The 27,354-nt window shown below is 40.8% G+C and overlaps 2 protein-coding genes across 2 annotated transcripts; both read right to left on the reverse strand.

The window, feature by feature from the left end:
* Positions 1–337: 337 nt before the first annotated feature.
* LOC117057848 (vomeronasal type-2 receptor 26-like) lies at positions 338–10,060 on the reverse strand. The gene is made up of 4 exons (XM_033168690.1): positions 9,899–10,060; positions 5,261–6,055; positions 2,246–2,372; positions 338–1,239 (listed from the first exon to the last, which is right to left on the reverse strand). Exons 1-4 carry the CDS (start codon positions 10,058–10,060, stop codon positions 338–340), a joined length of 1,986 nt encoding a protein of 661 aa, XP_033024581.1.
* A 4,352-nt stretch (positions 10,061–14,412) lies between these two features.
* On the reverse strand, positions 14,413–18,839 carry LOC117057849 (vomeronasal type-2 receptor 26-like). The gene is made up of 3 exons (XM_033168691.1): positions 18,045–18,839; positions 16,353–16,479; positions 14,413–15,323 (listed from the first exon to the last, which is right to left on the reverse strand). Exons 1-3 carry the CDS (start codon positions 18,837–18,839, stop codon positions 14,413–14,415), a joined length of 1,833 nt encoding a protein of 610 aa, XP_033024582.1.
* Positions 18,840–27,354: the final 8,515 nt, after the last annotated feature.

The following is a 27,354-nucleotide window of genomic DNA, read 5'->3' on the forward strand; positions in this document are numbered from 1 at the left end:
AGTCACTTAAAAGTTTTTTAAGCCACAGATCATATGCACGGGCACATATTTTATATATATATATATATATATATATATATATATATATATATATATCCAAACACACACACAAAGAAATTTATTCTAAGCAATTTAAATGCTTGGGACCCTCAAACTAAAGTGAGAACCAAATTGAAATGAAATGTTTCTGGCCAAACTCTGCATACAAGAATTTAAGGACAGACGTTTGCTTAAGCAAATACCCATGACTGAATTCCTATGACAGCCCTACCACCAGAATTTCTGATGAACTACATACACAAACAAACAAACAAAAAACAGACGCACTCATGTACTTTTACTTTTTTCTGCCAATTAGTTGTTCCCTGGTGTTCAGCTCAGGTCTGAATATAATAATGTAGCATTTAGGGGTAAAGATACAACCCAGTAACCCAGCACCAGAGGACAAGATGGAAAAGATCTCCACAGCTACCATGTATTTTCCTTTGGTGCTCAGATAGGTGGGAACAAAGGACAACCAAACACTACAAAACACCAGCAAGCTGAAAGTGATAAATCTGGCCTCATTGAAACTGTCCGGTAACTTCCTGGCAAGGAAAGCCAAGATGAAGCTGACAATGGCCAGCAAACCCATATAGATTAACACACCATAAAACATGGCAACTGAACCCTCATTACATTCAAGTATGATTTCCCCATGCAGTGAGTGCATATCCGTATCTGGGAATGGAGGGGATGTACTTAACCAAAGAGTACCAAGGGAAACCTGAATAAAGGAGAAGAAAAAGACAATAGAATTTGCCAGCCTTTTCCCTATCCATTTCCTCATCCTGGATCCCGGTATGGTTGCCATGAATGCCAGAAGCACAGTAATGGTTTTTGCCAAAACACTGGAAAGGGCCACAGAAAAGATGATGCTAAAAGTGATTTGTCGGAGAAGGCAGGTCACCTTTCCAGGCTGTCCAATGAAGAGAAAGGAGCAGAGGAAACAAAGCTGGAGGGAGAGGAGGAGGATGTAGGTGAGAGTCCGATTGTTGGCTTTGACTATGGGAGTGTTATTGTGCCTTATAAAAGTCCCAAGTACGAATGTTGTGATCAGAGAGAAAGAAATAGTCAAGATAACTAAGACGAGTCCTAAATCTTCTTCGTAAGACAGGTAGCTTGGGACCTTGGGAATGCATTGGGTTTGGCCATGGTTGGGATACTCATCTTCTGGACATTTGACACAGGCATCCATATCTGGAATAAAGGAAGAGCTGTTTAAATATTTCAGATATTGATCAATATACAGCTAAAGCATTGGTTCTGAAGGCAGCCCTGTTTTTAAGGTTTGATATTTTATTTTGTTTTAATATTCTGTTGGGTGCCATCCATAGTGCCTGGGCAGACTGGGTATATGTATACCACCACCACCACCACCACCACCACCACCACCACCATCATCATCTTAACTTTTGGGGGGTCATCATCCTGGAAAAAGTCACATAAATACATAAACAGAAAAGTTTGCATTCAATTTATTTAATTGCTTTATAAATTTATTTTCCCTCATATGGACAGAGGGTAAAAACCATCTTCACAACGTTACATGTTGTTTCATGCTACAGTTAAAAGTTAAGTTGCTCTGCCATGCTGTCAATTTATTCTGTTTGACATATTAATCCTATAAGCGGTATCCTATAAGCGGTATTATCAAAGTGGAGAAAATAAACTTCAAGGCTGGGATTCAACAAGTGCAGGCTTTTCAATGCTGCCATGGAACAAATGTTCCACAATGAGTTCTCACATTCAATATTGGATATTCCAAAAGCAGAAATGTCCTATGTTATGTATTTATTTAAATAGTTAATAACCTGCTCTTTTTTGAAATAAGATTATAAAAATCAATTAAATTAAACAATATTAAAATCAGAGTATATTGTTGAAATGCCAGATAGTCCACTGGGAAAATGTTCTTTTGGACACCCTATTGGGACTGGAGAAATGACTGTGGTGACTGTGGAACTACCCAGCAAGGGATCTTCACACTAACCCTGTTAGCTTGCTTAGACTGAGAGATAGTCTGGACACAAATTCACTCCGTCTCACACTCTTTGAAACCCTTAAAAATTAATTGTTATTTTTCCCCCCCTTTTTGTTTAAAAAAAATTCATTGCAAACTACCTACATATGCATTCAAGGGGTTACACTTTATGTTGTGTTATGGAAATGAAAATAAGATTGTTGTGCCCGCTACTCCTCCCACCTTTATACTGAGAGACCGTTCCTTCTGGACATGAAGCACAATCATAGCAGCAAAATTTTTCTCCTTCCTTCTTTTTCCTGCTGTAGCCAGGATAGCAGTAGTCATTGCACACAGAAAGGGGAAGTACCTGTACAGAAACATTAAAGAGAGATTAGTAATGAGAGCATAAGAGATCACACAAAAAAGCAGGTTGGGATAATTATTATTATTAATTATTATTATTATTTCTTATTTATACCCCACCCATCTGACTGGGTTTCCCCAGCCACTCTGGGCGGCTTCCAAAAAAAAATAATACAATTAAACAACAAACATTAAAAACTTCCCTAAACAGGGCTGCCTTCAGATGTCTTCTAAAAGTCAGATAGTTGTTTATTTCCTTGAAATCTGATGGGAGGGTGTTCCACAGGGCGGGTGCCACTACCAAGAAGGCCTTCTGCCCGGTTCCCTGTAACATTGCTTTTCACAGTGAGGGAACCACCAGAAGGCCTTTGGTGCTGGACATCACTGCCCAGGCTGAACAATGGGGGTGGAGACGCTCCTTCAGGTATCCTGGGCCAAGTTTAGGGCTTTAAAAGACAGCACCAACACTTTGAATTGTGCTTGGAAACATACTGGGAGCTAGTGCAGGTCTTTCATGACTGGTGTTATGTGGTCTCAGCAGCCACTCCCCTTCACCAGTCTAGCTGCCACATTCTGGATTAGTTGCAGTTTCCATTTCACCTTCAAAGGTAGCCCCACGTACAGTGTGTTGCAGTAGTCCAAGCGGGAGATAATTATAGCATGCACCACTCTGGCTAGACAGTCCACAGGCAGGTAGTGTCTCAGCCTGCATACCAGATGGAGCTGGTAGACAGTTGCCCTGGACACAGAATTGACCTGCACCTCCATGGACAGCTGAGAGTCCAAAATGACTCCCAGGCTGTGCACCTGGTCCTTCAGAGTCATAGTCACCCCATTCAGGACCAGGGAGTCCTCCCTAAAATCAATTTTTCTGTCTTGTTAGGATTCAGCCTCAATCTGTTAGCTGTCATCCATCCTCCAACCACCTCCAGACAATCACACAGTACATTCACCGCCTTCACTGGTTCCGGTTTGAAAGAGAGATGTAGCTGGGTATTATCCACATACTGATGTACACCCAGCCGAACTGCCCTGATGACTTTGCCCAGCAGCTTCATATAGATGTTAAAAAGCATGGGGGAGAGGACGGAACACTGAGGCACCCCACAAGTCAGAGCCCACTTGTCCCCCACTTGTCCCCCATAATACTCATCCCCCAACACCACTTCCTGGACACAGCCCAGGAGGAAGGAGCAGAACAACTGTATAACAGTGCCCCCAGCTCCCAACCCCTCTAGACGGTCCAGAAGGATGTTATGGTCAATGGTATCAAAGGCCGCTGAGAGATCCATCAAAACTAGGAAACAGCTTTCACCTTTGTCCCTAGCCCACTGGAGACCATTGAGCAGCGCGACCAAGGCCATTTCAGTCCAATGATGAGGCCTGAATCCCGATTGGAAGGCATCCAAATGGTCCACATCCTCCAGGAATGCCTGGAATTGTTCAGAAACCACCTGCTCAATCACCTTGTCCCAGAATGGAAGGTTTGAGCCAGGAAGGAAGGAAGGAAGGAAGGAAGGAAGGAAAGAGAGCTCCCATGTTAGAGCAGGAAGGGTTCACATCTGTCTGTTTTGTTTAGTTAAGATTTAAGTGTGGAGAGGACTTTGTATTGTTTTTCACCCTACTCCTATTTCTTGCTCTTGTTTTATTTTCTATCATGTGTCCTTGAACTTTCATATTGATTCCTCTCTGCCTCTACAAAGAGATGTATGCTTGGTAGTGTACGTAGAAACCTATACTTTTTAAATAGGTGGATAAATCTCCCTTAAATATGGAAATATCTATTAAAATGTAAGGCCATTAAAAATAATACCTACCCTGTTTCTCTGAAAATAAGACATACCCATAAAATAAGCCGTAGCAGGATTTCTAAGCATTTGAGCAATATAAGCTGTGCCCCAAAAATAAGACATAGTGATAGGCACAGTACAGAAGATTGCTGTACCATACTGACGTAATAAAAATAAGACATCCCCTGAAAATAAGCCATATTGTGTTTTCTTGAGGAAAAATAAATATAGGACAGTGTCTTATTTTCAGGGAAACACAGTAGCTCCCTAGCCCAAAACCAATTCATGAAATAAATAATTTATTTATTTATTGGAGGAGAGGAAAGATAAAGCATATAATAGGAATCCACCAAAATTAGAAATAGAATATAATGTTGTTTTCAAAAAGGTTCAAGAAATAATAAAAGATCCTGTGGGATTTTATGAAAATCAAAGTTGGAATATAGTTATATGCCTTCAAAGTCTTTGAAAATTCTGAGTCAAAACATCAAATGCCATAGTGCTGTTTCTCACCTGATTAAAAACTTTATGCCACACAATTTGATCATCATTTATGCTTAACTGTTTTCCTAAAGGTGCATGAGGGTCCAGTTTTCCAACTTTGACCCTAAACAACGAACCATTCGGGGAAATAATCCAGTTTGTTACATCAAAGCCTGTAACTAATTCTCCATTATCATCAAAACACACGGAATCCCCAGCACTATTGTTGAACGACATGATCCGTAGAAAATGATGGACCTAGATAGAAATAAAGTATGAACAAAGCGAAGACTGTTTCAAAATTCTTCAACAATGTATTTGGTGACTTCACCCATTGAGCAATCATGTATTGTTCTTGAATTGGAAACTATATATGATTATTTGATATTTCAAACGATCATTACTTTTCATAAGCTCTAAGGGGGTGGGTGATTTTAAATTGAAAACAATATTTTATCACGGAACCACTAATATTTATCATAATGGAATTCCAAAAGGGAAAAAACCCTGAAACTAAATGAAAACCACCACATAAACAAGAGTTGTATCATGCAGACTTAGATTTCCCTATGTTTCTTGATGAAAACAAAGACTTTAAAAAATGTTCAGTTGTAATTACCTGCCATGGTTGCACATTCTGAAAAAACAGTTCCTGTCGTTCTCCCAACTTTCTACCTTTGGAATTGGATTTGTAAATGGCTTCCAAAGCATGTGCCACTGCATAGACAGCATTGTAGACATTGTAGCTGTGGCCAGTCATTTTCATTTCAAACAAGGTCCCAGGAAGACTCTCCAGCTTCTCTCCTCCAGAGCAGTATTTCCTTTCCTGATGCTGCCCATTAGACATTTCTAATGAACAGCTGAATGCCTGTTCCCAAAAGTCCTGGATAAAACCATTTCCTTGGGCCCATGAAGGTCTTAGCATCTGAAGGAAATTTTGGAATCCCAAGGGTTGATTTGAATGAACCTTGATGGATATGGAACCATGGAAGGTTTGTAAATCCCAAATCTTTTGAATAGAGTGTGATGCAAAATCCCAGTGGGATGTAATAATCCACACTTTACCCAGAGGTGGCAAGTCCACGAAGGGTGCTAGAAACAACATCATTATTAGAAGTTGAAAGGATGAAGGTTCCCCATATGCAAAGAATACATTGGCCTTTCTTTCAAAGACAATGATATAAGCATCCTTATGCTTAAAAAACCAGTCTAGCATCTCATCCATATAACTCCATTTTGGAATGTTTACTATGAAGTCATAACAGATGCCATTCTGGGTAAGCATTGGCACTATTGTCTGTAAAAACCTGTTCCCTTTGTCATCATCCACTGCAAAAAGCCCAATCCATGTCCATCTGAAATGCTGAAGTAACTGGACAAGTCCTTTGTGCTGCTGGGCTTCATTGGGGACCATCTGGTACAAGAATGGGAATAGCATTTTTGCATTTTGTACTGTTAAAAATGATCCATAAGTGAGCTGTAATAAAATCCAGGAATATTTCTCAGACAGATTACAAAAAAATAGTAAATCAATATTTTGGAGTTGGTCCTGTAGGTCATGTAGTTCAATATCCTTTTGAAAACCAGAATCACAGTTTCTGCAACAAATGGCTTTCATTTGTTTTATAATTGAGTACGTTTAGTCTGAATTTTGAACCTTAAAGAAGTACTACATTTATGGCAGTAGAGAATGAAGCTTTGACCTCTTCTATGTGGCAACTGTTTAAGTCTATGAAGAGTGTTGTAATATTGCACCTTGAACTCATTTTCAAGTGACTGAACATATCAATTTATTTCAACCTTTCCTTATATGATATGTTTTCCATACCCCTGGCCATATGCACTGTCCTGCTCTTAACCTATTCTGAAATGAGTGCATTCCTATTTAAGTGTGGCAACAGTAGTCACCTGAGGTCTTGCTAGTACAAAAGGAAGAGGAATTAAAATTTCTGGAGCCTTGGAAATTATGGTTTTATACAGGTAAAGCTAAATGAATGGGCCTAACTTAGTCGTGTTGGGATTCCACAGCCAAGTCCAGCCACTGGGGATGACCTGTCATTCTATTAAGAGCTCCTCTGGTTGTACTTAAATACAACAGAATGTTAAAATACAACAATCTATTAAACATTAAAAGCTTCCCTAAACAGGGCTGCCTTCACATCTTCTAAAAGTCTGGTAGTTGTTTTTCTCTTTGACATCTGGTGGGAGGGTGTTCCACAGGGCGGGTGCAACTTCCGAGAAGGCCCACAGTGAGGGAACCGCCAGAAGGCCCTCGGCACGGGACCTCAATGTCTGGCCAGAATGATGGGGGTGGAGATGCTCCTACAGGTATACTGGACCGAGGCTGTTCAGGGCTTTAAAGGTCAGCACCAACACTTTGAATTGTGCTCAGAAATGTACTGGGAGCCAATGTAGGTTTTTCAAGAGACTGTGTTAAGACCCAGTCACCAGTCTAGCTGCCGCATTCTGGATTAGTTATAGTTTCCGAGTCACCTTCAAAGGTAGCCCCACATAGAGCACATTGCCGTAATTCAAGTGAAACATAACTAGAGCATGCACCACTCTGGCGAGACAGTCTACGGGCAGGTAGGGTCTCAGCCTGCATACCAGATGGAGATGGTAGACAGCTGCCCTGGACACAGAATTAACCTGTGCCTCTATGGACACCTGTGAGTTCAAAATGACTCGCAGGCTGCACACCTGGTCCTTCAGGGGCACAGTTACCCCATTCTGGACCAGGGAGTCTTCCACAACTGCCCACCTCCTGTCCCCCAAACAGTACTTCTGTCTTGTAAGGAATCAGCCTCAATCTGTTAGTTGCCATCCATCCTCCACTCACACAGGACCTTCACCTCCTTCACTAGTTCTGATTTGAAAGACAGGTAGAACATGGGGGAGAGGACAGAACCCCGAGGCACCCCACAAGTGAGAGCCCAGGGGTCTGAACACTCATCCCCCACCAACACTTTCTGAACACAGCTCAGGAGGAAGGAGCGGAACCACTGTATAACAGTGCCCCCAGCTCCCAACCCCTCTAGATGGTCCAGAAGGATGTCATGGTCGATGGTATCAAAAGCCGCTGAGAGATCCACAAGAACTAGGAAACTCTCACCTTTGTCCCTAGCCCGCTGGAGATCTTCGACCAGTGCGACCAAGGCAGTTTCAGTCACATGATGAGGCCTGAATCCTGATTGGAAGGGCTCCAAATGGTCCACTTCTTCCAGGCATGCCTGGAGTTATTCAGCAACCACTCGCTCAATCACCTTGCCCAAGAATGGAAGATTTGAGACTGGGTGATAATTGGCCATACTGGCCACAGATATAGATGGGTTTTTTTTTAAGAAGTGGTTTAATAACCGCCTCTTTCAGCGGGTCTGGGAAGGCTCCCTCACAGAGAGAAGCATTAACCACCCCACAAAGCCCATCGCCCAGCCCTCCCCAGCAAGCTTTTATAAGCCAGGATGGGCAAGGATCAAGGAGACAGGTGGTTGGTTTCACTCGTCCCAGCAGCCTGTCCACATCCTTAGAGGTAACAGATTGGAATTGATCCCACACAACTTGACTAGACAGGACTCTAGCACTCTCCCGCCCCGGTCCTGCACCCACGGTGGAGTCTACCACTTCCCAAATGTGAGCGACTTCATCTGCAAAAAACTTTGCAAAATCATTGCAGGAGATCATGTGGCCCATACTGGGCCCCGATGGAGAAGGTGGTTCCACTAAATTGTGAACCACCCGAAAGAGTCTCCTGCTGCTGTTTTCTGCAGATGCAATAGAGGCGGTGAAGAAAGTCTTCTTCACCGTCGCTACCACCACTTGGTAGGCTCGACGTTGAGCTCTAACCCGTGTCCAGTCAGATTCAGAATGAGTTATCCGCCACCGGCACTGTAGCTGTCTCAGCAATTGTTTCATTTCCCTCATATCCATGGAAAACCACAGGGCTGCCGGGCTCTATGCAATCGGAGAGGGCGCTTCGGAGCCAAACAGTCAATAGCCCTGGTTAACTCCACATTCCAGCGGGTCACCAGGGAATCAGCTGAAAGGCCATCAACATGGGATAAAGCATACCCCCACTCTCTGGAAACCATTTGGATCCATTAAGTGGCGGGGGCAGACCATCCGAATCGGTCCCACCTCCCTGCAGAGGGGAAGGGTTGCAGAGAAGTCCAGTTGCACCAGGAGGTGATCTGACCATGGCACATCTTTGTTTCACTTTTACTTAGTGTCAGATCACCAACATCCATAGAGGTGAACACCAGGTCCAAGGCATGTCCTCGGCTAGGAGTTGGACCAGACTAATTCAGGGACAGCCCCATGGAGGCCATGCTTTCCACGAAGTCCCGAGCGGCCCCTCGTAAGGTTGTGTTGGCATGGATGTTAAAATCCCCTAGGACAGCCAAACAAGGTGTCTCCAGGAGAACATCCACCATGACCTGAAGCAGCTCAGGCAGGAAATCCTTGGTGCAGCGAGGTCGGTACACCAAAAGGAATTCTGTACTACCCCTATTGCCCAACATCCAGAACATGCAGTCAGAGAACTGGGTCTTTCTAATAGGACACCTGGTTGGACCGTATTTCTGCCTGCTTGGACCGTTTAATCAATTTCAGATACTCAAATACAAGCGAGTATTTTTGCTAGGCAGCTTCTCGGATAAACTCAGCCACTGGCTTCCTACTGCTGATCTACAACATCAGGTTTAAATAACACACTGGGTATTAACATAGAGGCCTCACACCTACTTCAACCGTTCCCCCAACTGTCAAAAATTGGAAAGGCATACTGAATTTTCTTTATAAATGCCCCACATAATCAAATCATATAATGATTCTCTGTCTCCGCTCTGTTAGAAAGCATGCCGTTGCACAGGACACAACGTCTCTATGAAGGCCACGTCCCATACTGACCCTGTTAAAGCTGCCTGACTAAATAGTGTATTTGTACCGTGATGATGCCTAAGCCTGCTAGAGGTGGAAATAGTTGTGTGTTCTGTGGGTGTGAGAACTGCTTGCTCTTGTGTTTCTGGAATATAATGGAATGTTCAGAGGTAAGAGACACATCTCTGGATCCCTGAAATCTTTTGCCTCTGCTCTGTCCCCACACCCCTGACACTCACCCCTAGAAGTTTCCATAAAGTGAAAAGGTGTTCCTGCCCAACAGCCACCCATGATCCAAAAGACTGCAGACACATTTTCCTTTAATCATGATGGTGTACCACTACTGCAAAAATAAATTGATACCCCTATTCAAACAGGTTACCTGTGGTGTCTTGTGGATTGCTGAAATGATGGCCACGTCGGCAGAGATTTCAGAGATGCATCCTCCAACAACAGCTACCAGATTGTTCTGATTCTGACACTTGAAGTTAGGAGAAAATCTTTGCTGTTTAGAAAGCAGGCTTAGAGTGGCCTTATAGGTCATCCTAGCAGTGTAGTAGCTATTAAGAATGTGGATTCCCAGAGAAATGTTTGGTAAGATGTTGGGGTTCTCATTTATCTCTTTTACAGCAAAGGCTAAGGCCAGGATGTGCTGGTAGTTCTTGGGAACTGAACTGCAAGGTAAGTTACAGCTATTTAATAAAACAACAGTGACAGAAGCAATAAAAACACATTTGTATTATTCATTTGTCATCTGCAACTGTTCAAGACTGCAGTGAAGAAAACATACCTCAGAGTATAATGGCGGGGAGAGGGGAATATATCAACTGAAGAACTAAATTCTCAGAATGGTTTAGGATCATGCTTTTTATTAATAGACTGAGGAAAAGGGGGAAAGGACATGGTGTCTTACATAGGTTCACCAATCATATTCTGTGTAGGCTGTTCCAGGAAAGAAAGTATATTATACAAGAAGAAAACTTGAGAAACAATCCCACCAATCACAAGGTCCCCTGCCTGGTAGAATTCATGAGGAATAGGAAGGGGATCATCAAGTATGCTGCAATTAATGAAATGTGACTGGCATACAGTATGACACAACAGTATTAGCAGCAAAACCATCACCATCATGATCCTATTGGCAAAATGTCCCCTCCAAATCTCAGTTCCAATGATACCCTCTATACATTGCATTGCAGTTGCTAAAGCATCAATCAAATCGTAGAAAATCCTATGGTTGCACTGATTTCCAACTTGGCTTGTTATGGAATTTGCGTGCCAATACCCTTGTGTTCTAGTTCAGGAGTTCTCAAATTGTTGTTTGTGGACCACCAGTGGTCTGCTTGCTTCGTTCTGGCTGTCCATGGAAAAGTCTGTGAAGAACACTTAGAATTCTATAGAATTCAAGCTGTAATGCAATAAAATGCAAGACTCAAAATAAAAGAAGCAATTGCAAAGAACCTCAACAATTTTCATGTTCTCCATGGCAGGACCACTGTCCTATTTAATATTAATATTGTTCATCTGTTTCTCTGCTTAAGCTGGATAAATTAGTGGAATGTGACTCCTGCTAATATCAGTGGGTCTCATACAGTCTAGATCCAAGTCTATATCTCCTCACTTTACTTTGTATGTATTTTTTTAAAAGAAAAAAGAATAAATCAGCTTGTGGAAATATATCCTAACATATAAGTGAGAAATTGTCTAACTGAAGAACGCAGAGCCCTGCCTCTACCTAGCTCTAATTCTGAAGAATACAAGTGTTTTATAGCTCTTCTTCAGACACTTGCTAACATGTGCTGAAAGTCAATTGCACAAACCAATAATTTTGACAGGTATTATTATCATTCCCCAGTGTGTTGTTGACGTGATGTTCTATCATGCATAACAAAACTGCAGGAATATTTCCTCTCCCCTTTCTTCTTTTTAGATTTATTCACTTATTCATTTATTTATTATTTTGCCAGAGAGCAACAAGTCCATTATTATTATTATTAGGGATAATAAGTATCTAGTCTTGTACAGCTGGTAGAGCCATTTCTGACAAGTACTAGGTTCAACTTCATCCATGGGTCGTTTATATTTGGGATTACTGGAAAGTCGGGTGTGGGGAAATTGAGAGTCACAAATTGTTGTCTTGATGGATACAGTTCTCTCAACAGACCATTCCCAAATATTGTTTGTCCCATTTAATTTTACTGATAGTTAATTTAATTAGTAAGATTCTTTATCAATGCAGTACTTAAAATGTTCATAATTTTAGCATAAGGTTGGCTGGTGGTATCTGTTTCCTGGCCAAAGTGGCTGGGAATAGGTTGCGTAATATGAATTTCAGGGTCCTGCTGCAGCCTTCTTGCAGACCTTTCTGTTAACCTTGGGTTCCCGTTGTGCCAGAGGGAGGGATCAGAGGAGTCAAAAAGACACTTCGAGGCGATTGTTTCAGAGAAAAGAGTTTATTCTGCATGCAGAAGGTAAATGCTGTGTTCTGTGTTCAAGCACACAAGCAAGTACAAAAGCTAGTCAGTTTTCAGAAAGTTCTTTGCTAATCTCCCCACCCCAGGAATCTACCCCTTGTACATATAAGGAACATTTCCTGTTGTACATTTCCTTGTACATATAAGGCAAAAGGACATTTAGCCCTGAGTTGGTTCCTGTGCTAGCATGCGTACTTCAGCAAGGCCATCCTATCTTGTCTCTGACCTAGACAATTCCTTCTTGCACAAGGTTGACCTTCCATCGTTATCTTCAGACTCTTAGTCACAGCTTACAGAGAGGTTTCGTACAGAAAAGCTTCTACTTAAAAGGGTCTCTAACAGTACATTCAGGTAAATATATACAGGTTAGCTAATTAACCCCTTCACTGCAAATATATGTTTCATGTCTTTTGACTCAGGATAGTGACGAGCAAAGGCTCTGCTACAATTTAAGCCAAGCTCGCTTATCAGCTTTGCTGCCTATGATCCTTTGTTCTGCTCCCTGTGTGCAGGGAAGGTCCACAGAAGTTATATTACAGGAATTTAATTTTGAGGTTTCCAATGCATAGATCACAGTATCTAGGCTGCTGGAATAGTCATATCCAGTTTGCCAGATGAAGAAGGTTTAAGGTGCTCCTTGCTGCTTACATCACTTGGGCTTCCCATTAAAGAGAAGGATCCACAACACCCCCAGACTTTGTACCTTCAGAGGGAGTAAAATCCCATCCAAAACAGGTATATCTCCCAATCTCTAAACTTAGGAACTGACCAACCACTGTGCCTCTGCCCTACCAGCATTTAACTTGATATTTGGCCTTCAGTCAGCCCACCACTGCAGCCAAATACCTTTCTGTGTTGTGACTGGCAACTGCTGACTCTGATGTAACAGTGGAATAGAGCAGAGTTCCAGCAACATACTCATGACTCCTTTCCACATATACCTTCTCCCTCCCAACCTTACTTAGCAACCCCTAATTGGTGGAAGCTTACAAAACTGGCACTTTATAAATGTAAAGTATCCCTGTAACCACCCACCCCCACCCCGGAATTTTAGAGTACAGTTAATGTCACTCTGTACTCTAGCTGCTAGCATATAGTCAACATCTGAATGACAGCAGTGTTTGTTTCTGTTCCCTTGCTTCGCCACTGGGAGAAGGTGAAAACCCAGACCTGTTGAGTTCTCTCCTCACAGATCAACTTGTTTAGCCTTCAAAGCAGGCCTAACTCTCTCTTTATGTGCTCTTAAAGTTACTTCACTGAAACCCTCTTTTCCTCTCTCATCAGCATAACTTCAATTACCTACCTTCTCTTTTACCCCCCTCCCTCTTTTTGTTTGGTCAATATCCAAGTCAAATCCTCTTATGCCTTCTCCTGGCTGGTCTATTCCTCCTGTCTCTGGATAGCATTCCTCAACCTTTTTTATCTCCCAGCTGCATTTTTATCTCCCGACTAAAAAATGTTTGGTTCTCATAATTGACCAGGTTGCCAGGCTTGGTGTTTGTGTGTTCCTCCTCTCTAGCAACTCCTTGCACCCACAATTCCACAATGGCTACTGTCCCCCTTCACATGTCAGGGAGGAGAGGGAAGAAACCAACCAGAACCATTCCAGTTGATATAGAGTCCTGCCCTAAAGGACAAACGGGACTGTGCTCTGGATTATGAGTAGTGCTTATGTTATAGGAACTGTCATTGAATTATTATGTGAGTTGAAGTAAGTGAGGGTTATATTACTGAAAGATAAAATCTCCATTTCATGATTTTTATTATATTTAAATTCACTTTTGGTTGTGAGTTTCCCAGAGCTCTTCCCAGAGCTTTAAAATTGGTTTTGTACTTGTAAATCACTTTTAAATCACCTGCCAAAAAGACGCACCTTTAAAATTCAAGGGGGGGGGGGAATAATACCAGACTATAAACAGCTCCCTTAAAATTCCACAGGCACTCACAGCAGTAGATGGCAAATGTAGAAGAAAATCCTATGGGTACTACAGAGGACCCGCATGTGGTTTAAACACCTGTTCGTAGCACTGTAAAAGCAATTAAAAAATCAGTACCGTGTTACCACAGTTGTCAAACTTAATGCCTTCCAGGCGACGGAAATGGCATGCATTCCTCCTGACCAGCCGGGTGAGGTGAGCGCAGGGTCTCAACAACATCCCCAAGCCCTCTCCCCGCCAGGCTCCTTGTTTGTGGCTCCTGGCTGGAAGCTGCGCTGGGGCACTCATTGGCATCCCTAAGCCCTCTCCCCGCCAGACTGGTTCCTTCCTTCTCCTCCCCACTGGGTGTGTGGTGGCTTTCCCCACTGGAAGAGGTGCTGCTGATCAATTGGCATTGGTGCTCTCTGTATGCTAACGGACCCTCTGTTCCCCTCAGCGGGCCAGATGGCAGTTCCGTGACAAGCAGAAAAAAACAAAATATGCACTCATGTTCTTTTACTTTTTTGGCCGATGAGATGTTCCCTGGTGTTCAGCTCAGGTCTGAATATAATAATGTAGCATTTAGGGGAAAAGATGCAAGCCAGTAACCCAGCACCAGAGGACAAGATGGAAAAGATCTCCACAGCTACCATATATTTTCCTTTGGTGCTCAGATAGGTGGGAACAAAGGACAACCAAACACTACAAAACACCAGCAAGCTGAAAGTGATAAATTTGGCCTCATTGAAACTGTCTGGTAACTTCCTGGCAAGGAAAGCCAAGATGAAGCTGACAATGGCCAGCAAACCCATATAGACTAAGACACCATAAAACATGGCAACTGAACCCTCATTACATTCAAGTATGATTTCCCCATGCAGTGAGTGCATATCCGTATCTGGGAATGGAGGAGATGTACTTAACCAAAGAGTACCAAGGGAAACCTGAATAAAGGAGCAGAAAAAGACAATAGAATTTGCCAGCCTTTTCCCTATCCACTTCCTCATCCTGGATCCCGGTTTGGTTGCCATGAATGCCAGAAGCACAGTAATGGTTTTTGCCAAAACACTGGAAAGGGCCACAGAAAAGATGCTGCTGAAAGTGATTTGTCGGAGAAGGCAGGTCACCTTTCCAGGCTGTCCAATGAAGAGAAAGGAGCAGAGGAAACAAAGCAGGAGGGAGAGGAGGAGGATGTAGGTGAGAGTCTGATTGTTGGCTTTGACTATGGGAGTGTTATTGTGCTTCACAAAAGTCCCTAGTACCAATGTTGTGATCAGAGAGAAAGAAATAGTCAAGATAACTAAGATGAGCCCTAAATCTTCTTCATAAGAGAGGTAGCTTGGGACCTTGGGAATGCATTGGGTTTGGTCATGGTTGGGATACTCATCTTCTGGACATTTAACACAGGCATCCATATCTGGAATAAAAGAGGAGCTGTTTAAATATTTCAGATATTGATCAATATACAGCTAAAACATTGGTTCTTAACTTTTTGGGGGTGGGTCGCAGAACTCTTTTATAATCTCCTCATAAAATTATGCACATAAAGACATAAACAGAAAATTTTGCATTCAATTTATATAATTGCTTTCAAAATTCCCTTTTTTCACATAGACAGAATCTAAAAACATCTTTACAATGTTTCATGTTATTTCATGCAGCTGTAAAATATTGGGTTGCTCTGTTATGCTGACAATTTATTCTTTCCTTTGTTTGAAATATTATTCCTAAATTAATGATGACAGAAACTGTATTGCAAGATTATCAAAGGGGAGAAACAATAATGGTGAATGTATCCTGAAATGCTGGTGATATTATCACTATGTTGTGTAATATAAATTCAAAGGCTCGGATTCAAGAGTGCAGGCTTTTGATTGTTCTTGGGGAATGAATGTTTCACAATGAGTTCCCACATCTGATACTGGATATGCAGAAAGTAGAAATGTGCTTTATTATGTGTTTATTTAAATTATTTATTCCCCGCTCTTCAATGTTAATCTAATTTCAAAGTAAAAAGAAATGCTGTGATAAGATTCTAAAAAACAAACAAACCCCAAGACATTTAAATGTAACTTAATATTAAAACAAACCATATTCTTGAAATGCCAGATGGTCAACAAGGAAAAGGGTCTTCTGGATACCGTATTGTGACTTCACATTTCAAGATTGGAAAGATCTAGTAAAGTCTTTTTCATTAACTGTGGAACTACCTGTCAAGGGGTCTTTGTAACCACCCTGTCAGGTTGCTTTGACTGACAGATAGTGATGGACACAAATTCAGCCAGTCCCATACTCTTTAAAACTCTTAAAATATAATAGCTAGGGATTTTTATTTTTTGTTTACAAGTTTTCATTGCAAACTACCTTCATATGCATTCAAAGGGTTGCACTTTATGTTTTGTTATGGAAATGCAAATAAGATAGTTGTGTCCGTTTTTCCTCCCACCTTTATACTTAGAGACCATTCCTTCTGGACATGGAGCACAATCATAGCAGCAAAATTTCTCTCCCTCCTTCTTTTTCCTGCTGTAGCCAGGATAGCAGCAGTCATTGCACACAGAAATGGGTAGCACCTGTACAGAACCAATAAAGAAAGATTAGTAATGAGAGGGTAAGAGATCACTGAAAAAATGAGGTTGGGAGAAGAAACAGAAGATTTACCAGTACTTGTGGAAGAGGACTTTTTGAGCTCTTCTCCCCCCCCCCTCTCTCTCTCTTGTTTTCATTTAGGTTAGGCTTCTTATTGTATTATTTCATATCCCTCAGCTGCCCTGGGAAAACCAGGAAATCCCATTTTTTCACACATGAGCACAATGGCCATTTTAGGCATTGAGATCGCACCTTGAAAAAAGTGCTTTTTCACGGCCACGATCTCACATGGATCATGTGACTCACATGGGAGCACGGCCCTAGAAGATGGCACCCTACTTTTACGGCATGTTGAGGGTTTTGTTGTATTAATAAAAGGGAGAAAATGAGATTGTTTCAGTTGCTGAGGAACTGAGAGGTTGGGTATTAGATTTTGTTCTACTCCCATAAATGTAAATTTTGCATTGCAGTGAAGAACCCCTGGCTCACTAGCAGGCAACCCTCCTGAGGTAACATCACCCAAGTGCTTTCCCCTGGCTAGAGTGTGTTCTTGAAATCTGATAATGCCTCCCCTTGGCCTCTACAGAGAGCTGTTTATTTGCTAGTGTATGGAAACTTATACTTTTTAAATAGGTGGATATAGTTCTCTTAATGTCCTAAATAAGGAAATATATATCAAAATGAAAAAGTCCCTTAAAGATAACACCTAGCCCCTTTTCCTGAAATCAGTTCATGAAATAAGTTATATATTTATTAGGGGACAGGAAAAATAAAATATATAATAGGAATTCAGCAAAGTTAGAACAGGAATATAATAATGTTTTCGAAAAGATTCAGGAAATAATAAAACATCCTATGGGATTTTATGAAAACTAAAGTTGAAATGTAGTTGGATGACTTCAATGCCTTTGAAAAAATTGAGTCAAAACATCAAATGTCACAGAGCTGTGTCTCACCTGATTAAAAACTTTATGCCACACAATTTGATCATCATTTATGCTTAACTGTTTTCCTAAAGGTGCATGAGGGTCCAGTCTTCCAACTTTGACCCTAAACAAGGAACCATTCTGGGAAATAATCCAGTTTGTTACATCAAAAACTGTAACTAACTCTCCATTATCATCAAAACACACTGAATCCCCAGCACTATTGTTGAACAAAATGGACCTTAGAAAATGATGGACCTAGATAGAAAGACAGTATCAACAAAGTGAAGACAGTTTCAAAATTCTTCAACAATGTATGTGGAGACTTCATCCATTGTGCGATCATGTCTTATTATGGAATTGGAAACATTATATGATTATTTGATATTTCTATTTATCATTACTTTCATTAATCTACAGGTTGGTAGGTAATTTTGAATTGAAATAACAATATTTTATAATGGGATCACCAATACGTATCATAATGGATTTCCAAAAGGTGAAGAAAAACATGAAAGGCAATGAAAACAAATACAGGCACAGGAATTGTATCATGCAGACATAAATTTTCCTATATTTCTGGATGAAAACATAGTCTTTTAAAAATGTTCAGTTGCAATTACCTGCCATGGTTTCACATTCTGAAAAAACAGTTCTTGTCGTTCTCCCAACTTTCTACCTTTGGAATTGGATTTGTAAATGGCTTCCAAAGCATGAGCCACTGCATAGACAGCATTGTAGACATTGTAGCTGTGGCCAGTCATTTTCATTTCAAACAAGGTCCCAGGAAGATTCTCCAGCTTCTCTCCTCCAGAACAGTATTTCCTTTCCTGATGCTGAACATTAGACATTTCTAATGAACAACTGAATGCCTGTTCCCAAAAGTCCTGGATAAAACCATCTCCTTTGGCCCATAAAGGTCTTAGCATCTGTAGGAAATTTTGGAATCCCAAGGGTTGATTTGAGTGAACCGTGAAGGATATGGAACCATGGAAGGTTTGTAGATCCCAAATCTTTTGAATAGAGTGTGATGCAAAATCCCAGTGGGATGTAATAATCCACACTTTACCCAGAGGGGGCAAGTCCACCAAGGGTGCTAAAAACAACATCATTCTTATAACTTGAAAGGATGGAGGTTCCCCATATACAAAGAATACATTGGCCTTTCTTTCAAAGACAATGATATAAGCATCCATGTGCTTAAAAAACCAGTCTAGCATCTCATCCATATAACTCCATTTTGGAATGTTTACTATGAAATCATAGCAGATGCCATTCTGGGTAAGCATTGGCACTATTGTCTGTAAAAACCTATTCCCTTTGTCATCATCCACGGCACAAAGCCCAACCCATGTCCATCTGAAATGCTGAAGTAACTGGACAAGTCCTTTGTGCTGCTGGGCTTCACTGGGGACCATCTGGTACAAGAATGGGAATAGCATTTTTGCACTTTGTACTGTTAAATATGATCCATAAGTGAGCTGTAATGAAATCCATGGATATTTCTCAGATTACAAGAGAATCGTAAATCTAGTTCAACATCCTTTTGAAAACCAGAATCACAGTTTCTGCAATCAATGGCTGTTTCCTTTGCCCTATTATTGAAGTATTTTTGCTCCCTTTGTTGGACCTTAAGCAAGTACTACTTTTGCTGCGGTACAGGATTAATCTTTGACCTCTTCTATGTGGCAACAGTTTCAGTCTTTGAAGAGTGTTGTAATATTGTGCCTCAAACTCATTTTCAAGAGCCTGAACATACCAATTTCTTTCAACCTTTCCTTATATGATGTGTTTTCCATACCCCTGACCATATTCATTGTCCTCCTCTGAACCTACCGGTATTCTGAAATGAGTGCATTCTTATTTAAGCATGGCAACAGTGGTCAACTTGAAATTTTACTAGCTAAAGCTACATGAATCAGCCTTTGGTTCTTTCCATTCAGGCTAATCTTGTATTTATCTATTTACTGCCACATCACAAACTCTCACATAAATCTGCTTTCTGATCAGCTGTGATACTGGATGGGGGAGTAATTTATTTCACATTTACTGCTAAATCCATTTAAAAAGTATATGAGAATCGAAACACAGCCATTCTCAATCCAAACAATGTTTAAAAACAGGAATATATACAGGTACATCCACAGCCCAGTCCAACTACTGGGGACAATGTGCCATTTTACTAAGAGCTCCTCTGGTTGTATTTCTGCTTGCTTGGACAGTTTAATTCATTTCAGATACTCAAATACAAGTGAGTATTTACCCTGGGCAGCTTCTCAGATCAACTCAGCCGCTGTCTTCCTACTCCTGATCTGTACCAACAGATTTTAATAACACGCTGGGTATTAACATACAGGCCTCAGCTTTCCCCTCAGTTACTCTCTACCCTTATTTATCACACCGACCTCATCAGCTCCCTCAATTGTCAAAACTAGAAGTGCAGACTGAATGTTCTTGAACCATGACCCACATAATATAATCTTAAAAGTAAAAACCTCTATCTCCTCTGTCAGAGGACATGCCGCTACATATGACACAATGTCTCTATGCAGGCAACATCCCATACTGACTCTGTTCAAGTAACTTTGTGTTGTGATAATGCCTCTTGCCTTCTAGTGGTGAAAATACTGGTGTGTTCTGTGAGTGTAAAAACTGCTTGCTTTTGTGTGTCTGGAATATAATGGAATGCCCATAGGTAAAAGTCACATCTCCTGTTCAGTGCCCTCTTTTGTCTCTGTACTCACACCCCTGGCATTCACCCTTACAAGTTTCTCTTTAAGTGAAATATATATATATATATATACCTTTCCATCAGCTGCCCATGAGCCAAAAGATCACCAATACTTTTTTTCTCAAATCATGATGGTGTTTACAGTCATATCGCAAAGCTCACATGTATCACATTTTCATAAAATTATGCACACAGGTTACCTGTGGTGTCTTGTGGATTGCTGAAATGAGGGCCACATTGGCAGAGATTTCAGAGACACATCCTCCAACAACAGCGATCAGTTTGTTCTGATTTTGACATTTGAAGTTAGGAGAAAATCTTTTTTGTTTAGAAAGCAGGCTCAGGGTAGCCTTATAAGTCATCCTAGCAGTGTAGCTATTAAGAATGTGGAATCCCAGAGAAATGTTTGGTAAGAAGTTAGGGTTCCCATTTATCTCTTTTACTGCAAAGGCTAAGGCCAGGATATGCTGGTAGTCCTTAGGCACCGAACTGCAATGTAAGTTACAGTTTTTTTTTAATAAAACAACAGTGACAGAAGCAATGAAAAACACATTTGTATTCTTCACCCCCCATCCACATCCATTCAACACTGCCGTGAAGCTAAAAGGAAACAAACTCAAAATGAAATGAAAATGAAGTATTTCAATTGAGCAACTAAATGGTCAAATTGTTTTGGGATCATGCTTTTCATAAACGAACTGCTTCCTGCTGTTGCTATAGTATTTCCCATTGTCTACAAGCAACAATGGCAACCAGGTAAACAAGCTGTAAGTAACCCAATGTATATAAACCATATATTCTCTATTTGTGGATTATATTATATTTTAAATGAATAACTATTTAATATGTCCCAGAGCCTTTTCTAATTTTAAACAGCATAAACGAAGAACAGAGCAATTCAAACAATGACACTCCACCACCCAACTTGAGAACACTCATCACAGATATCAAATTCCACCTTAGTGATGAAAATTATTATCTCCCTTAACATATTTTCACCATATGCATATAGGATTCCACATTACTTTAAATTATGCATTTTGTGGATTCGTAGCTATATATATTGCTTAGGTCATCAACAATTTTATACAGTATGTATAAATGCTCAAGAGCATGTGTAAATCAAAAGTTTTTGTTTTTTTTACCAGTCTTAAATGTGAAATACACTATAATACAATGTCATATTCCTCCATGAGCATATTTCTTCATTGTGCAGAAGAAAAGATAAGCCAAACAGATCCATTCATTTCATTGGCAGTTGTAAGGGAAAGTTTACAATTATCTGGTGCCCAGCAATATCATATAGAGATATAGAAGCATGATAAGCCACACTAACAGGTTAAATAATGGTTTCTACCCATGGGCCGTGAGGCTGCTGAATGGAAGACAGCAAAATTACAGCTGACGTACGGGGTTGGTGGTCGTACGACAACACACAGAGTGTAGCAAGGACTGAGAGATTGTGGGGGGAGGGGGGCTCGTTTAATCTCACTGTAAACATGTGGTACAGTGACAATAAATTAGTTCTATTTCTAGAAGGCAAAATATTTGTTAACAACTCCAAGCATTGTCAACATACTGCTTTTTCACAACCACAATAAATAAATGCAGTATTCCTTAAACATGTGTTCTGGTAAATATGGTCTGAACATATTACAACCACAAAAAATAATGTGTGAGAGAGAGGGGAGAGCAAAGTGATGGTGTCTTACATAGGTTCATCAGTCACAATCTGTGTAGGCGGTTCAATTAGAGAAGGTACATTATAGAGAAAGAGGACTTGAGAAACCATCCCACCGATCACAAGATCCCCTGGCTGGTAAAATTCATGAGGAATAGGGAGCGGATCATCACGTATGCTGCAATTAATGAAATGTGACTTGCACACAGTATGGCACAACAGGATAAGCAGCAAAACTATCACCATCATGATCCTGTTGACAAAAAATCCCTTCCAAATTCCAATTCCCATAGTATCCTCTACAGCATTGCATGTGGTTTTTAAAGCTTCGGTAGCTGCGGCCTCAATCAAATAGTAGATAATACTATGGCTACACTGATTTTCAACATTGCCTGCTATAGAATGAGGATGCCAGTCCCTTTGTTTTCTAGTTCAGGGGTTCTCAAATTATTGTTTGTGAACCACCAGTGGTCTACATGTTCCGTTCAGGCTGTCCACAGCATGTTTGTGAAGAACATTTATAATTTTAATTTTATACAATAAAATACAAGATTCAAAATGAAAAAGCAATAAATTACTCTTAGAAATTATACAGCCTCAGCATCTTAAAATTGCTGCGAAAGGAAGACCATTAAGTGGGCTGCAAAGAACCTCAACAATATTTATGTGGTCCATGGCAGGAGAACTCTTCTAGTTAATATTATTCATCTGTTTCTCTCTTTGAACTGGATCAAGAATAAGTTAGTAGAATGTGAATCCTGCTGATATCAATGGGACTCAAAAAGTCTACAATAAAGCTCCTCACTTTATTTGTATGTACTTATTTTTTTAGAAGAATAATTAGCTTCTGTAAATATATCCTAAAATATAAAACAGAGATAATCTAATGGAAGAATGACAGAGCCCTGCTTCTATCTAGATCTAATTCTGAAGAATACAAGTGTTTTATAGCTTTTCTTCAGGCACTGGCTAACATGTGCTGAATGTCAATTGCACAAACCAACAATTTTGACAGGTATGATTATCATTCCCCAGTGTGTTGTTGCCATCTTATGTTCTATCATGCATAACAAAACTGCTAGAAGATCATTCCCAAATATTGTTTTCGCCATTTATTTTTACTGATAGTTTAATTAGTAAGACTCTTTATCAATGCAGTACTTAAAATGTTCATGATGTTAACATAAGCTGGGGTTGGGAGTGTTTCCTGGTTGAAGAGGCTGATACATACAGTACACAATATTTAGAGTATCTGGGAGTGGGCTGGATAATATGAAGTTGTTAATACAACGCTAAGAAAATGCAGAAGCAAGAAAACACATGACTCAGGAATCTTTGAAAGTTACTACATTTGGCTTCTGCAAGTTCCTTCAGTAAAAATTGCTATTTTAACTATATCGATTGCTATGGTATATTTCAATCATTGGTGTTCAGATGAAATTAATTTAACTTGTATTTTTATTTCATGTGGTTATATCTTATAATTGGTTTTGTACTTGTAAAACACTTTGAAGTTTTTTGAGCCACTGATCATATGTATGGGGATATATATGTAACCAAACACACACATAAAGAGAAATGTGTTCCAAGCCATTTAATTTTTTAGGACAAGGAATCATATGAGTTATAACTGCGTCTTCATTCGAGTTAGCATTACCCTGAACAGTTAAGTAGGAAATGCTGCATTCTAATGCAGGGGATGTTCACAAACTAAAGTAAGAACCAAATTGAATTGAAATGCTTCTGACCAAACTCTGCATATAAGAATTTAAGGAAAGATATTTGCTTAAGGAAGTACCCATAACCAATTTCTTATTACATCCCTACCACCAGCATTTCAAATGAACTACATACACAAGCAGAAAAAAACAAAATCTGCACTCATGTTCTTTTACTTTTTTGGCCGATGAGATGTTCCCTGGTGTTCAGCTCAGGTCTGAATATAATAATGTAGCATTTAGGGGGAAAGATGCAAGCCAGTAACCCAGCACCAGAGGACAAGATGGAAAAGATCTCCACAGCTACCATATATTTTCCTTTGGTGCTCAGATAGGTGGGAACAAAGGACAACCAAATACGAATGAGCCATTGATGAACTTGTCTCTAATACTGGACAGATCTGGATCTAGCAGGCTATATAACACTGGCTACTTTTTATCTCTCAAAGGGGATGACTCCTTTCCCAATGTACTTTCTCCCTCCCAACCTTACTCAGCATTCCCTGATTGGGGGAAGCATACAAAACTGGCACTGGATAATTGTATAGATCCCACCCTGGAATTTTACAGGACAGTTAATTTCACTCTGTGCTCCAGCATATAGTCAACATCTGAGTAGCAACACTGTTTATTGCTGTTCCCTTGCCTCACCACTGGGAGAAGGTGCAACCGCAGACCTGTGAGTTCTCTCCTCATAGATTTTCTTTTTTAGTCTTCTAGCCAGGCCTCTCTCCTTAAGTGCTCTTACGGTTACTTCACTGCAACCTTCATCTCCTCCCTCCTCAGCATAATTGCATATACTCACCCCCTCTTCTGCCCCCAACGTTATACCTCTTTTTGTTTGGTCAATATCAAAGTCAGATCCTCTCAAGCCTTTTGCTGGCTGGTTTCTTCCTGTCTTGCCTGCACAGCATTCCTCAACCCTGAGTGTCTCCCAGCTGCATTTTTATCACCCAACTAAAAAAATATGTGTTTGTTCTCATAATCCGCTGCTGCACTTCCAGGTTGCCAGGCTTGGTGTCTGCATGTTTATCCTCTCTAGCAACTCCCTGCACCCACCATGACTACTCTCCCACTTCACAGTTGTCCATGGCTACTAACCACAATTATTATTTTCTTCATCCAATTTCAGAGGCAGTGTGCTTCTGAATACTAGTTGCTTGGAATTAAATGAAGTGTGCTGTTGCAGTCATCCTGTGAACCCTAATTAAATGTGCAGCCAGGAAGGGTGGCAGGGCCCAGTGTTCAATCCTGGTGATGAAGCTTTACCAGCATATTCCATGTGCTATCACATGGAAGCACCAGCAGGGCAGGCCCTGCAGTATCTGCCTTCCTCTCTTTCTCCATTGTGCCCTGACAACCCAGCCCTCCTGCCTTTTGACAGCACAGACCCCTCCAAGTCAGCAGACCTGGGATAATGTTAATTAGAAGTTGCTTGTTGCATATAAAAATGGTTGATAAAAATGTGTCCCTTGCATCAAAATACAGTCTTGTGTTTTATTCCAGTGGAAGCACACTGATATGAACGATATGAGTGTTGTACCAGGATTAAGGGACTAAGAGTTCCAATCCCCACTCAGCCATGAAGCACAGTAAGTGACCTCAGATCAGTTATCATCTCTTAGCCTAACAGAGTTGTTGTGATGATAAAAAAAGAGGGTGACATTCATGCCTGCCACCTTGAGCTCCTTAGAGTATGATATGGGTTGGGTTGTACCTTGCTTGCATTAACCCTGAGTAAATTACCTCATTTATTTATGCATTTTCTCCCCTTGAGAGTAATTAACAGATCTCTTGTCCCTCCACTCACTGCATCCCCAGTGTATTGATTTTATACAAAGGGACTGCATAAACAATGACTGCTATTGGGTATGAAGGGCACCTTACAACCACAACATCACCAGTTGTCTAATTTTCTGGAATACTGCTTTCCACTGAACACCATTGACTGAGAAGAATAGCTGGAAAAGTCAATGTTTGGTCCCTAAAAAAAAGATGCAGTATAAAGTGTACTCTTTGTATTCTTAATTTCTCCTTTCCTTCCTCCAGTCTTCTAAAAGGAAACACTCCAGTGCTGAGCAATTATATTTGGGTAAGTACTATTGAAATATGAGCTACGTCCACACATTCCTGTGCTTGAGTCTAGTCAACTCCTGATTTACAACGCTTATTTGCAGTGGATAAAATAGTTGTAAAGGGAGTGGGATATAGGATGGAAATTGGAGAAAAGTTAAAATAGTAGAGATTGTCTGAAATTGCTTCTGGACTGAATACAGTATAGGGATAGGGAACCTGTGGCTGTCCATGTTCATTCATTCATTCATTCATTCTATTTGTATGCCACTTTTCCACACACAAAAGTCATGCTCAAAATAGCTTACAACAAAGAAACTGGGATGCATTTCAAACACTACAAAAACAATTTCATCATAACTGGGCAAAACAATAAAATAATAACAATTTAATAACAACAATTTCAACTTCATATGTTCTTGGATTCCATTTCCCACATTCCCCAGCTAGCATGGCCAATGATCAGGGATAATGGGAGCTACACTTCTTCAGAAAACATCCTTGCTTAATTCTTCTCCTTCCTTAGGACTTTGCCAACAATGAAGGTGCTCTGTAATTCAATAATAATTCTATCTGGTCAAAGAAAGGAATGGTCATGGAAGAAGATCTGCCCAGTCCAAATCTATCAGTCTCATAATAGCAGAGCAGTAGCAGGGTGGAAGGGGGGCATCACTACTATTTTTTTGTCATTACTACCACTGGAGCATCAAAGAAGTAGGGGGGAATACTTGCTTTGGACCCACTTTGACAGCTGTGGCAGAGAGTGGCTTGCCTTGTTTTCCCAAGCTTCAGATGCTGGCCCTGTATCCTATAAAGGGGAAACAAACCTTTATAACTTGAGGTGGGGGAGTGGATTAAAATTTGCAGACATAAACTTCTTCTAAAGGGATGAGGTGCAAGGATTTTAGAGTGAGAACAAGGTGCACTTGCTATACACACCAATGTCACATAAGAACACAAGAAGAGTCCCACTCAGTCAGGTCAAAGGGCCAACATAGTAGACTAGCCTGTTCTAACATGGGCCTGTTCTAACAGGGGCCAACCAGACACCTAGGGGAACAGGAGTTTGGATTTGATATCCTGCTTTATCACTACCCGAAGGAGTCTCAAAGCGGCTAACATTCTCCTTTCACTTCCTCGCCTGCAACAAACACTCTGTGAGGTGAGTGGGGCTGAGAGACTTCAAAGAAGTGTGAGTAGCCCAAGGTCACCCAGCAGCTGCATGTGGAGGAGCGGAGACGCGAACCCAGTTTCCCAGATTAGGAGTCTACCGCTCTTAACCACTACACCACACTGGGAAGCATACAAGCAGAACCTGAAAGCAATATTCTTCTTCCAGTTTGTGATTCCTAGTACCTGTTATACACAGGTGGTACAAAGCTGATTAGGACAGCGATGGATATGGGCATGAAGCATCAGAAGCATATTTTTACTTGGAAAACTGGTTGGTGGGCTTGCCTTTGTGGCACCCAGTGTCTTTGTTATGTGTATGGAAGTTCTCACTCTTCTTTTAAGAGCCAGTACATCATTGTAGGCTGATCTTTAGAGCAATTTTCTAATATGAGAAGATTGGAGACTGAGGAGTCAGCAAAGATGAAGAGATCAGCTCTTCTCTACTCGCCCAATCAAAATCTTATGCATACCCTTTAGCATAGTCAGGAATGAAACAAGAGAAGTGTAGTCTGGGATCATTTAGATTTGGCAGAGGATCCTAGCTGTCTTTTACTGAG

Source organism: Lacerta agilis, chromosome 14 (genome assembly GCF_009819535.1).
Source record: "Lacerta agilis isolate rLacAgi1 chromosome 14, rLacAgi1.pri, whole genome shotgun sequence".
NCBI classification, from domain to species: Eukaryota; Metazoa; Chordata; class Lepidosauria; order Squamata; family Lacertidae; genus Lacerta; species Lacerta agilis.

Bases quoted from the DNA above. Each gene is read 5' to 3' on its own strand.
- LOC117057848 (XM_033168690.1), bottom strand. From the start codon at position 10,060: ATGACCTATAAGGCCACTCTAAGCCTGCTTTCTAAACAGCAAAGATTT. The intron at 2,373-5,260 runs GTAATTACAACT...GTTTCTGTACAG, and splicing joins AGAATGTGCAACCATGGCAG to GTACTTCCCCTTTCTGTGTG. The intron at 1,240-2,245 runs GTGGGAGGAGTA...CCTTTATTCCAG, and splicing joins AACGGTCTCTCAGTATAAAG to ATATGGATGCCTGTGTCAAA.
- LOC117057849 (XM_033168691.1), bottom strand. From the start codon at position 18,839: ATGGTCCCCAGTGAAGCCCAGCAGCACAAAGGACTTGTCCAGTTACTT. The intron at 16,480-18,044 runs GTAATTGCAACT...GGTTCTGTACAG, and splicing joins AGAATGTGAAACCATGGCAG to GTGCTACCCATTTCTGTGTG. The intron at 15,324-16,352 runs GTGGGAGGAAAA...CTTTTATTCCAG, and splicing joins AATGGTCTCTAAGTATAAAG to ATATGGATGCCTGTGTTAAA.